General features: G+C 38.2%; 3 protein-coding genes across 3 annotated transcripts; 2 read left to right on the top strand and 1 right to left on the bottom strand.

The window, feature by feature from the left end:
* The first annotated feature begins 4,084 nt into the window (after positions 1 to 4,084).
* On the top strand, positions 4,085 to 5,552 carry LOC135637126 (uncharacterized). Its single transcript, XM_065149565.1, has 3 exons — positions 4,085 to 4,677; positions 4,771 to 5,185; positions 5,386 to 5,552. The coding sequence occupies exons 1-3, from the start codon at positions 4,557 to 4,559 to the stop codon at positions 5,486 to 5,488; spliced, it is 639 nt and encodes a 212-aa protein (XP_065005637.1). The 5' UTR covers positions 4,085 to 4,556; the 3' UTR covers positions 5,489 to 5,552.
* A 2,192-nt stretch (positions 5,553 to 7,744) lies between these two features.
* LOC103981240 (uncharacterized) lies at positions 7,745 to 10,798 on the top strand. Its single transcript, XM_009397892.3, has 3 exons — positions 7,745 to 7,881; positions 8,016 to 8,077; positions 10,427 to 10,798. Exons 1-3 carry the CDS (start codon positions 7,824 to 7,826, stop codon positions 10,553 to 10,555), a joined length of 249 nt encoding a protein of 82 aa, XP_009396167.2. The 5' UTR covers positions 7,745 to 7,823; the 3' UTR covers positions 10,556 to 10,798.
* Positions 10,799 to 11,536: 738 nt separating this feature from the next.
* On the bottom strand, positions 11,537 to 13,314 carry LOC135637125 (tubulin beta-1 chain). Its single transcript, XM_065149563.1, has 3 exons — positions 12,867 to 13,314; positions 12,513 to 12,782; positions 11,537 to 12,414 (listed from the first exon to the last, which is right to left on the bottom strand). The coding sequence occupies exons 1-3, from the start codon at positions 13,258 to 13,260 to the stop codon at positions 11,738 to 11,740; spliced, it is 1,341 nt and encodes a 446-aa protein (XP_065005635.1). The 5' UTR covers positions 13,261 to 13,314; the 3' UTR covers positions 11,537 to 11,737.
* Between the last annotated feature and the right edge of the window lie 244 nt (positions 13,315 to 13,558).

The following is a 13,558-nucleotide window of genomic DNA, read 5'->3' as shown; positions in this document are numbered from 1 at the left end:
CATTAATATTAATCCGTTCATCTCTTTTAATGATTATATCACGTAAGTAAATATTCATATCATCTTTAAATAATTTTATCTTATTTTATCAATTAATACCTAATTATTTATTTAAAAAATATTTATTTTTCTTAACAACCCTACATATCCATCTCAATATTTTCATCTTAGCTACACAAACTTTTTATATGCATCAGTTCAATTCATCATTATTAGACTAATATTTTTTTATAAAATAATACTAATATGATAATAATTTAATTTTTTTAATAAATTTATCAATATTTTTCTTTACTTTTTTCAATTTATTTTTTGCTGTCGTTCCTTTCTCCAATCTCTTCTATTTTCTTTTTCTTTTATTCCTTCTTTTTCATCTTCTTCTTTTCCTCAAACTTCCTATATTCTTCATCTTTTTCACTTCTTCTCCATGCAATCTTTTTTCACCGCAGAGTATTACAAGGATTTGTTTTCAATTTATGATGTTGATATTTATTCAAATATTTCTTGTTATGATTCAACTAGATTTAGAAAAATAATAGTATTATCTTTTGTATATATCAAAATATAGATCAGTTCTTGACAACTCAATTGGTTCCTATAATTTAGCAAGCAGTCTGATCGACCTTTTAATTAAATCATGTTGTTCATAGTGCTTGGTTCGATTCTAATAACTATGCTTATCTCATTTTGTTTTCATAGACCTCAATGATTGTTCATATAAGTTCATTTTTAGTATCTTTTAAATATAAATAATTAACAGATTAATGTTATTATATCTACATTTATATATTATTTATATAGAGGCATGATAAGAAAAATTAGTATCAGTCTCTGAGAAGGTATCATGTTGTGTAATACTTGAATGGTGGATGGAACAAGTAAACTAATATATATATATATATATATATATATATATATATATATATATATATATAATAGAAAAATTAGAACATAAATAAAATATTTATTTTACAGTAATAAACCTGAGAAAGATGAGAAGCAAGCAATTCACAACATAGTGAGTTAAGGATTTAGTGCTTCATCTTTCAAGCTGAAAATTATCATTTATTTGCCATAGTTGTGGCAAGAACAGTGCATAATCCAACACCATGAACATGAAAAGTCTCACTTCACAGTTCAACAATGGGTACAGTCTCACTTCATGGATCTCTTCTCACTGTGTTCTAAGCTTTTCCATTTCTCTCTGTTCTTATGCTCAGTCTGTTTCCTTTGTTTTATCTCAACAGTGTGCTTTGGCCTGCATGAGAAAGAGGCTTTCTAAATTAGATCAAAATATACCATGAAAAAAGATTTTAATTCTTTTAGCCCTGCAGATTCTAATTCTCGTATTCAGTTCCTTTTACCTTTTGATTATTTTTTTTATCATTATTTATCTTCCTTATACTCCATAATTCTTTATGTTTTATGTATTGTCTATCATTTCCAGATTACATCAGTCTGAAACATGACAAAACATAATTGGAAAGTTGATTTAATCTGGAAATAATATCAACAATTACTACTTAGATCTTCAGTAATGATTTTGTCTTCCATAGATAAATACTTGGGAGAATGTTTTGGTATGAAATGGGAGATGAAGAGCACACAGTGAAAGCTAGCATGTGCATGTTAGGGAAGTTTCTGTGGAGATAGAATTGATAATTATGGACTAAATTCTTCTTACTCTATTATTATTATTTATTTATTTCAGATTATGGTCTTTGTGTTTTCATAAGTCAAATTAATTCCCACATTTTTTATGTCATCATTTACTAGTATTAATTTGACAAGCATCATCAGTGTCATCCATCATTAGCTTTGTTCACCTTTAACATCATTCTTCACTAGTTACTATCAACAGGAGTCTTCATTGTTGCCTTCCATTTATTATCATACCTCTCTCCATCCTACACATGGACTGTCATTGTTAGGTACACACATTGTGTTTGGCACCTCTTATTATTTTCATTATTCTCTGAGAACTTTTTTCTAAGTTGTTTCCACCAAACAAATTGTGATTTATCAAAAAATAAAAAAGGGTTTCAACAAGCTACATTTTGGTCTAGAAAGTGATTGTTGAAATCTTGTACTTGCTATACTTGAATGGGATATGGGATATCATTATCTAGTTACTTTGATTTATCTTATGGTATGACTATATCATTGATTTATCCCCTCTTTACATCTCTAATAGGGCAGATGGATCTTCTCCTCCTCACAGTCTCACTCTTATCTCTTCCAACACAGGATTCAATAAGCTGCCTAAGTCAGCATGAAGGGAATCTATAGTGAGCATATAGGATAGATGTGGAAGGCTCCAGCCACCACTGCACCATCAACAATCTGCATGACCTCAGCTCAACACACTGAGGCTCACCAAGCATCCATCATCTTCATCATCATCACTCTGGGTTGGAAGAGCAGCAGCAGCAGCAGCAGCTTGATGTGTGTATGCAGTCTGCATGCCTCGAGGAACAGTGATGGGGAAGAAGCAGTACTACTGATATGGTCCACAAGGGAGGACAAGATGGGCAGCATCAGCCAACCTGCCTGTGATCGAGTGTTCATCAACTTGGAGCTTGACAATTACCACTGCTTCAGCAGCTCCAAAACCCCTACTGTAGCTCTAAGCAACAGGAGAGACATTCCAAAGCTACTGCCACATCTATCTATGGTTGCAGGATAGTGATGGGAGTAATGGCTCTCTTGACATGATGATGATAATAATAATAATAATAGATGATAAATATTTTAATCAGATTACCATAAATCTCAAAAGTTTTAAGTTATTAGAAAAAAAGTCTTAATATATGTTTATGAACTCAATCTCTTTTGTGTTTTTGTTTTTGTTTTTTGTTTTTGGAAGAATCTAATAATGATTCTTCCACATTAAAGCGAAGTTTGCTTGAAACAATGATTCATAGTGTGCAAGACATGTCACAATTGAGATTGATTTATCCATACTACCCACATCCAATGAGAACTTTTGAGAGATCAATTTAATCATTCCAATCTCAATTATTAAACCTTTTTGACTCGTCCATCAATCATTCTTCTGCGATGCCAATGTCGCAGAGGTTGTTCGGCCGTCCCTACCGCACAACTCCATCAGTAAACATGATGAGATTCCCCTCGAATCATCATCATCATCACCATCAATGGCGCCATTGTTCTCAGGGCCGAGGCTGCAAGGTGACGTAGCTCCGACGTCGGCCGGCATGGCCCCACCTCCGCCTTTGTGCGCCGCGCGATGTCGTGGGCTTCGCTCGGTGCGCCCTCTCGCCCGAGCACTTCACGTGGCCATGTCGCCCAGCCTCTCGTTGTAGGAGGAGGAGGAAGAGAGCTCTGCGTGCACGCAATGCGCGACGTGTGCGATGTTTCTTTGTAATGGGCGAAGCAGTGCGACCACTGCCTTCCCCTTTCCTCGCATTATTTGGCTTCCGATGCTTGCTTTCAAGCATTCCTTTCATTGCTTTCAGAAAGAAAAGAAAGAACCGAGTGTTACTTTCAGCTGCTGTAGCTGTGTCAGTGAACCTTATTACATCTCTTTTTCGGTTGCTTTTATCTGTAGTTATAGTGTTTCCGAGCACTTGGATTCTAAAGGCCTTTCAGCTCAACCTTATTCTTTTCTGCTTGTTTTAGTAGTGATTCGATAAGACGAAGCTCTCTACCGTATGAGATCAATTATAAGACTCATGAGTTATCTCTGTTAAAACATAATCTTTTCGTACATTCTTTCACTAATTTTTTATCTCATGCTCTTTAAAAATCGTTAGATAGTATCGTATTCTTCGTATTTTACTCTTCTACTAATAAAACCTAAATATATTTATAAAATATATAAAAAAATATCAAAACCTCGACTTTTCGCGTATTAAAATTTGTCGTCCTTTTAAGACACTGGTTTCAGAATTCCAAAAATACTTATCGATTCGTCGTACTCCTAGAATATTGGCTTCAAAAATCCAAGAAATACCTACCGATTCCAACAACATTGACAACCAGTGGTGTAACATATTATATATCTCATGCGCAAAACAACCATAAGCTACAAAAAGATTAGGGTTAGGGGTTTAGTCAACGACATGCTTGTGGCTTCAGCTTCGCTGAATCAGTCTTCATCAGCTCCACTACTGATGGGTCGTAAGCTTTGGGAGCTCTCCTTTGAGCTTTGCATCTTTGTTGAAGTCGTCAACAGGAATTAACTATTTTGGTCCTGCACACGAAGATTAAAAGAAAGAACATAGTGGGGATGTCATTTTCTTTGATGGCTGGAGTGCTTGCATTCTTCCTATCAAAGTCATTGCTTGATTGCAACCCCTGCCGGCCTTTGCTGCTATCAGATTCAAAGCTGTCTCTTTGCCCGGCAAATTATTCACCTGTCTATGTCCCACCTGTTTCTTCCCTCACACAATGCCAATTCGATCTCTTCTCGTGCTCCACAGAAGAGTGGAGAGAAAAGAAACAAGAGGAAGAACAAGATCATCCAAGTCCCACTATTCCTGCATCTACCACAGGTGCAGCTCACTCGGGACCTTTAACAGCATCTTAGGATCATGAGGGCGCTATCACCGGAGGCTTTAAGAGCTCCTTCGTGCTTTCTAATAAGGCAGTGCAACTCCAAAGCATTCGAATGGAAGAAAGTGACATCCATCTATGCTTCCCAGCTTCTCCTTGGTAACACCACCATACAAACCTCTTGATCAAGCATGATCCATACTCGAAGCAAACGTGTATGTATTCATGGTTTGTTCATGTCACATTTTACAGCTATAGAAGCATCGAGGAATCTGAAATTTGTGGTGCAGAAATGGATTCGTACACGACAAGATCAGTGCAAGGATATTGGAGTCATTTTAGGTGGAGAAAAATATGCTACTGCTTCATTCACCTTCCTACCTCTTTCCTCCTCCCTTCTTTACGCTGCAATTAAACTTCCGACATCCTTCTGCATCTTACTGCGCCCAGCTGCCATTATAAGAGTGATCAGAGGGACAGGGGAAGAGAAAACAGCAGCTCGGAATGAGGTTGGTTATGTGTGGGCAGCAGAAGGAGAATTCCAAAGGGATCGCATTGATCTCTGTCTGCTGAACAGTTTTGAGCGGTCATGCGATTCCTCTGGAATTTCCCATCTGTTGCTGAATGTTCCTCCCTCTCTACTCGGCTTGGAAAGCTCATCGTCCAGGTATTTTGTAGTTCTTTCATGGTAGATCGAGAAGAATTTTCTCACACGGATATCTCGATCTTTTCGTGGGGATTTAGAGTTTCACACGATCAGCATCCTTCTTTGTATTGCTGATCTATTGCTCTATTGCTCCTCCACTCAAACCCTCGAAGAATTAAGTTCCTGAGTTGGCTCTGATAGAAATGAATGACTGTTATCAGGCTCGAGTGGCGATTCCTCGACATGATCTTTACTGAGTTCTTCCCGAAGCAAGAAAACGTCCATGATCCTATTGAGAGACAGATCGATTTAAATGACATGTGAAAACGAATCGTGTAACTCGAGGAAGAAAGATCAGAGAAAACTAACCAACTTCTTCTTCTTCTTCTTCTTCTTCTTCTTCTTCTTCTTCTTCTTCTTCTTATCTGGTATCCATCAGCTTCTGCTGTAGAGAATTTAATGATGAACAAAAGTGGACTCAAGATCGTTTTAGGCAATTTCTATATGAGCAGCCAAAAATGGCACTGAAGAAGCAAAGCTGAAGCGATCTGTAGAACGAAGCAGAAGCTTTGTCGAACCAGTCTGCATGCAGGTGTTGTTCTATTAAGAGCTCCACTTCTTTAATGACCTTAACTGGCATCAAACTATCATTGAACATATGGTGTGGTAGCATTGAGACTCCAGTTCAAGATACAAAGAAGATTCAGAAGAGGAGCTACGTTCCGCTGAGTCTTAATTTGCCGAAACCCTTTTCCCGATCCTTCACACGGCCATGGATGGCCGTGAAGGTATGATGAGTACGCTGAGGGGTTTGTCTTTGAGTGTAGGACAAGTAGGGGAGGGTGTCATATATCCATAGGCTGGGCCGAACCCTACTTCGGTGGTCCTTTGTCTCCCACAGCTGAATTGAGTGTGGCCGGTCTCATCGATGGGAAGCCTTTTGGGACCACCATGATTGATGCAGGATGATCCACCAAGTCATTCCATGGCTTGCTGCTGGTGGAAGCACGGTCGCCGCACAACAAGTCAGACACGAGAGAATCTAGTCATGATTGGAGTCATAGAAACACTCTCTTCTTTAATTAGTTTATATCAGTTTATCAAAGAAAAGTTGATGATATGATGGCGTCAGAGCCGACCGTCGAGAGTGATTCAATTTGTTCACACTAATCTAATCGACGATGAAGTGACTCTGACTCGTTTAAACCCTTACTGTCTTAACTAAATAAGATCAAAAAATCATCGTGGAAATATGAGTTAATCAGACGTAATCTAAACTCAATAATACATGAGTATCAACGTGATGACTCAGATGGCTCCAAGGGTATTCCAAAATTGAAGTGTCGAGTTCCTGAGATGCTACTTACACTAATATCATGATCGAAAAAAAAAAATTTGTTCAGATCCCGAGGGAATATCCTATAATCGTTTTAACATTTTTTTCTTTACGTTTTATTCATATGAGTGTGACAACCCCGAACAACTTGTCTTAGAATTTTATCCACGTAAGTTAACGAGTGGAGGGAGCATGGTGTTTATGCGTCGGACGATGATTAATCGTAATATATATTCTATATCATTTCTAATATTTCAAAAATATCCCTTCAAAAAGTTATAATTTTTTTCTTGCCCAATCTAAGAAGTTTTTTCGTCAACTCTTTACAATATTTTATAGATTGATTTTTAACCATAAAACATTAAAAGATTAGTTTAAAAACACTATATATTATTTTAAAACACTATACACTATATTTTTAAACAAAATATTTATGTCACAATATTTTTGAAACAAAATAATATATAGCACTTTTAAAAGAAAAATATTATATAGTGCTTTTAATATAAAAACTAACCCATAAAATACTATAAATAATTGGTGAAAATAAGGTTTTGGATTGGGTAAGAAAATACATGATAGCTTTTGGGGGGCATTTTTGAAGTTTTCAAAATAAGAGGTAATTATTTAGCAATTATGAAAAGAAAATATCATCCAAGAAATACCTAAAACAGATAATTACTTGAGAAAATATTTTCTTTTTGGATTTTTTTGGGATGATACCATCTTTTGAAAATTCTCAAACCATTACTTTCTATTTCAAAATCCCAAAAGTACCTCCTAAAAGTTATATATAGTGGTTTTCCACCCAAATCCAAAAAGTTTATACGTCAACTATTTACAGCATTTTATGTATCATTTTTTATCTATAAGATACTATATAATATTTTTTCAAAAAAATACTATATAGTATTTATTTCAAAAATATCATGACATCAAAAATACTGTACATTGTTTTTTAAAAAATACTATACAGTATTTAAAAATATTATATACTATTTTAAAAACACTATACAGTATTTTTTTTTAGTGGATAAAAACCAACACACAAAATATTAAAGATAATTGGTGGAAAAAATTTTAGATTTGGACAGAACAAAAAAATGATACCTTTTTAAGAAGCATATTTGAAACATTAAAAATAAGAGATGATGAATTAGGAATTTTAAAAAAGAATATCATCCATATATATATATACATATATATATATATATATATATATATATATATGTAAGCTTATTGAAGCCTCAATCGGCGCCTCTTGTGTCTTCCTTGCTAGGGTTTATAAGGCTCGGTGAGGCGGCGGGCGACCGAGCGAGCGAGATGTCGAAGAAGAACAACTTGGCTAAGCGGAAAAAGCAACACGAATTCGACCTTCAACGTGAGTTTGAGTCTCTTTGCTCCTATCTCGAACCACTCGATCTCTTTTTTTCTACTTTCAGTCGGGTTCTCGTCTAATTCTCTCTTCGTTTTCTACTGATTCGTCTGTGGTCTGCCACTTGTTGGTGCAATCAGGAGAAAAGGAGGAGAAGGAGAAGAAGGCGAAGAAACTGCAAGCCAAGAAGTCCAAGATGAAGGTGAGCACCTCTATCTGATATTATGCAGGCGGTTTCTGGTCTTCTTCCTCGTTCGATACTGGTTTTCATTGGTTGTCTTCTTGCTTTGCTTTGAATGAAATTCGTTGTGGAGGCATGCCTATTTTGAACGAGAATTCATGGTTATTTGGATCAATATAACCTAAAGGCCGTAAAAATCTCTTCTTGGTGAGAAATCCGAGTTATTTAAGTTGCTATTGGGCATTTAATTCTTTCTTTTTTGATTATTTTTTTCTTGATCTTCCATGCTAAGAAAATTGAGAGTTGATATTGATACAAATATTCGTGCAACAGAAACATGATAATGAAGCCAACTTCCGGTCGAGAAGTGTTATCGAGAAAACTGATTATTCTCACCTAAGAAGAAAACAAAATGAGGACATCGTTCGTAAGACAAAAGTTGGATTGCTAAAATGGTTAGGATTTTCGTGGGAAGCTTTACAAGAATTTGCTAAAAAGATCTAATAACATGTATTTTCATTTGGCAGCATTTAGATGATGCAAGAAAAAAATTGTTTAGCATGGCATTGGACATGTTCAAAGGAACCCTAAAGATGTTATGATCCGAAGATGTAATTTGACTAGGATTAGTAGTGTGAGGAGAGATAGATGGAGCCTTAAGAAGATTTTACTGGAAACAATAATAATATATTTGAATACTTTCTATTTAAATAAATAAATATATATAGCTTAATGGCGGGAGAAGGTTCATGTTGTCGACCCCAAATAGTTGGGAAACTGTAGCTTGTTCTTGTTGTTATTTATGTGGTTGAAACTGTGTTCTCTCAGCTCTGATTAAAACATCATATAACTGCATATACAATTTCAGTTTGTTCGTTGTGTTTCAGGATTTTCTTAGGTAGCTTTAGACAATTCTTATTTAATGTCAAAGTAGTGACCGGATAAAGAAGAGAGATGCAATTCTAAAAAGCTAGTTATTATGAAACTGTTGTAAGATCAGTTGCCAAATGATGAAGCATGATAACCTTATCTTGTTGAGTGATTGATAGACATAATTGTGAGGTGCATGGGTTTATACAAGATGTAATAACATGACACTAGTTAAATATATCTCAACTAACAACATTTAAAAGAGCCAATAGGAGGATATTTCTAAGTACTTCAAGCATATGAACTTGAGGGTTCCTGGATGTGCGAACAGGTCAGAGCTTTTGATAAGTTACCTCTATGACTAAGGAAAGCATTCGTAAGAACTAGATCAATCTACACATCCATGAGCATATCATATTCACTTTAGTTTACAGTTCCACAAATTCCTTTGTTCAAACGAAACTTTGACTATGTTTGTTCTCTTGCAAATGATGTGATTACCAGAAATGTCTAACTTATCCTTGATAAGGGATCATCATTAAACGTACGTCTGTATTACCAAGTATTGATGCTTTTGATTAAAAGAGGGATGTAAGGGTTCCAAGAATTGCTTCTAGCTGATTGGGAACAAAAAACAAAATGTGTGATATGTCTAGGATGAGTGGTTAAGCAATTTTTTTTGTAGAAGTGAGAAGGGTCATCGGTCGTTGGTCCCAGTTTTAGACTAAACAATTGGATTTTATTTTCAAGTCTGAACCATTTCTATTTTATCATATGTAGATGTGTGATTGTGTATTGTGTACGTCAACCTGTACTAAAGGAGATTAGGATTAGAAATTTCTCTAGTCAGGATTTGTGCCAACAGGTAATAAAAATCTATATGGGGTAGGTTAAGTAATAGAAAATTTGTTATTGGATCCGACTGCAGTTGGCTATAATGCAATATATATGTCCACCAAAAGTAGCCTCAACTGATAGCAATATTCTCTATTTTCCCAATTGTGTCAACCATTTGAAGGTTAAGTTGGGAGTTCCACCCATAAAGATGCAGTACAAACAATTAACAAACAAGAGAATTGGCTCCAGCTGGTGGATATGTCTAGATATTTTGCAGCATGGACCAACTTTACTTTTCTGGGTATGAGCTTATAGGCTGCTTCCACATTATTGCTTTGACATAGGTTCACATCAACTTTGCCTACTATCCTTTTTTTTTTTTACGTATTCATCAAGGAAAAGTTATCTTCATTTTTGTCATGTTTAGTTGTTCTTGAGTTTCATTATTCAACGTTTGAAAGATTTTTTTGTTTTTTTGCATCACATGTTTTGTCACCTATCTTTTTTCTTCTTTTTGCTGGGAAGACCATTATTATCTTTAAACAACTTGCCAGTGACTAATTTATTCGTTTTTAATAAGAAATGTGTTTTCTTTTGTGTTTGTACAGGTGAAATGTGATGTCTGATGTGTTTTCTGATTTCTCTTTTGTTTATTTACTTCAGGTGGATGGTAGTGACATGAAAAATAAGAAATCTCGAGGTGTATTCCATGTCGGGAGGAAAAAGGTGAAAACCAAGTTGTCAAAATTGACCAAGGCTAAAGCAGCTCAAGCAATGGAACTTGACAAGTAGCCACTGGTATCGGTAGCTTTTTGAAACATATTTTTTGTTTTCGGTCATAGCGCTGTCACAAAGCCATTTAACCTTAGATGATGTGATGCGACTCACCCTGGTGCTAATTTTCTTGTCAATCTGCGGCAGTGGATTTGAGTTGGCATACCTTGTCTTGGTTGTGGATTGCTTTTCGTTAACTGTAGCATTTGAATGGTGGTTGATTGGCTTCCTATTTGTATGTTTAGCCTCATCAGTTTTTCATGTTGCTGCTCCTCCCACATCCATTTTTTAATGCGTCTATGATTAATGCGTCTATGATTAGGATGTTCATATCTTGAATTGTGATGAAATTTTGTTGCATTATTATTCGTTATCATTATCCCAGCTTTGGATGTGACCAATTCTCACTCCCACCTTTTTTTTCTTACTAGATAGTGAAAAAATCCGCCACAGTGATGTTGTATGTGACACTTGTTCTTCAGTAGGTCACAGCATCTCGATAAAATTCCTTCGATACCAAATTCAACAAGTTTGGAGAGTTTGAAAGATCAAAGTACAACATTCGAGAAGATTAGAGGTTGTTAAAGTGACATTCATAACATTTTATACTTGTGTAAATCTAAGCTGGGGTCGCATTGAAGTACCAAATTCAATAAATTAGTAGAACATTAATAGAAAGTTAAAGATTGTCAAAACTGATATATCAAAGGTGTTTCATAATGATTTATTACAACAAATTGAGCATTTGAAGTGCGAGATTATCGCATCGTAAGGACATGAAGAATTCATCCAATCATCAAACAGTATTATGGTGGGGCACCAATCACACACGCAGTGAAATCGGCAACATTGAGTTGCAAAAATCATATCTCGATTCATCATATAAAACCTACCGATCAATAAAGTAAATTTTGTAATTCCAAGGGAATGCAGTGACTATTTTTGCAAAGAAATCTATGGCAAGCAACTTCAATTTTCTTTTCAGGAGTAACAATCATATGAAAATCGGCAGACTCAAAATTCGATACCATTCAGAATAGCAATTGGTTCCCAAATAGCAACTTCAAACGACACAACATAAGCAACCGAGAATTGCAGAACAAGAAGCACCAATTCCGATCCTAAATGAGTAGTGACACAGAGAAGCCCAACTATTGAGATACTAGATGATAAAAGAGATCCGAAAGGGTACCAACCGAATCAAGCCTCTTCGTAGTCACCTTCCTCCTCATCTTCATATTCAACATCATCAGCCGTAGCGTCCTGATACTGCTGGTACTCGGAAACCAGATCATTCATGTTGCTTTCCGCCTCGGTGAACTCCATCTCGTCCATCCCTTCCCCGGTGTACCAATGCAAGAACGCCTTCCTTCGGAACATGGCTGTGAATTGCTCGCTGACGCGCCGGAACATCTCCTGGATCGAGGTCGAGTTTCCGATGAACGTCGATGCCATCTTCAACCCGGTGGGCGGGATGTCACAGACCGTGGATTTCACGTTGTTGGGAATCCACTCGACGAAGTAAGAGGAATTCTTGTTCTGAACATTGAGCATCTGTTCGTCGACTTCCTTTGTGCTCATTTTGCCGCGGAACATCGCGGACGCCGTCAGGTAACGCCCATGACGAGGATCGGCAGCGCACATCATGTTCTTGGCATCCCACATCTGTTGTGTGAGCTCGGGGACCGTGAGAGCTCGGTACTGCTGGGAGCCACGGGAAGTGAGGGGCGCGAAGCCCACCATGAAGAAGTGAAGACGAGGGAAAGGAATGAGGTTCACGGCGAGCTTTCGGAGATCGGAGTTGAGCTGCCCGGGGAAGCGGAGGCAGCAGGTGACCCCACTCATGGTGGCCGAAATAAGATGGTTCAGGTCGCCGACTGAAGCGCAACAACGGAATACAATCGAAGATCTTAATCAAAACTGCACGTAGGCGATCTACTGGATAATAGCAAATGCTGGAACAGAGATCTCTTACAGCTGGGGGTTGTGAGCTTGAGCGTGCGGAAACAGATGTCGTAGAGAGCTTCGTTGTCCAACACCATGCACTCATCAGCGTTCTCAACCAGCTGGTGAACAGAGAGAGTGGCGTTATAGGGCTCGACGACGGTGTCGGACACCTTGGGCGATGGGAAGACCGAGAAGGTAAGCATCATGCGATCTGGGTACTCTTCCCTGATCTTAGATATCAGGAGCGTCCCCATGCCGGAACCAGTTCCTCCTCCCAGCGAATGGCAAACTTGGAATCCTTTCGTACGTACAGTAGGAAACAGAATGATTAATCGAACCAAAAATAGAAGGCAAAACGGGGGAAAAAGGAAGGAAATCACACCCTGCAAGCAATCGCAGTTCTCCGCCTCCTTCCTGACGACATCGAGCACCGCGTCAATGAGTTCCGCGCCCTCGGTGTAATGCCCCTTAGCCCAGTTGTTACCGGCGCCGGACTGGCCGAATACGAAGTTATCGGGCCGGAAGATCTGGCCGTACGGCCCCGATCGGACGCTGTCCATGGTACCGGGCTCGAGGTCCATGAGCACCGCGCGGGGGACGAACCGGCCGCAGCTGGCCTCGTTGTAGTAGACGTTCACCCGCTCAAGCTGGAGATCATTGTCGCCGCCGTATCGGCCGGTGGCATCGATGCCGTGTTCCGCGCAGACCACCTCCCAGAACTTGGCACCGATCTGGTTCCCGCACTGCCCGCCCTGGATGTGGAGGATCTCCCGCATCTTGACGCGACTACAGTGGCAGAGAGAGAGAGAGAGAGAGAGAGAGAGAGAGGAGATGAGAGTGAGGAAAGGGGGGGAAGGAGGGGGCGGTGTTAAGTAGAGGGAGAGATGACGGAAGATGACGGAAGACGACGGACGTTTGAGGCGGGTTTTGGTTTCTTGACGGCGGAGGGGTAACGGGCGTTGGATTTGAGGGGGAATTTGAAATTTGAAATGGTGTTAAGGTTTAAAGCGACCGCCTAAGAGAGAGATAACGAGGTCTCATTGATGTTTTTGGAGCCGTTGCTTCGAGTGGCCG

This window comes from Musa acuminata, chromosome BXJ3-4 (assembly GCF_036884655.1).
Source record: "Musa acuminata AAA Group cultivar baxijiao chromosome BXJ3-4, Cavendish_Baxijiao_AAA, whole genome shotgun sequence".
NCBI lineage: Eukaryota > Viridiplantae > Streptophyta > Magnoliopsida > Zingiberales > Musaceae > Musa > Musa acuminata.
This window is presented reverse-complemented; position numbering and strand designations above follow the sequence as displayed.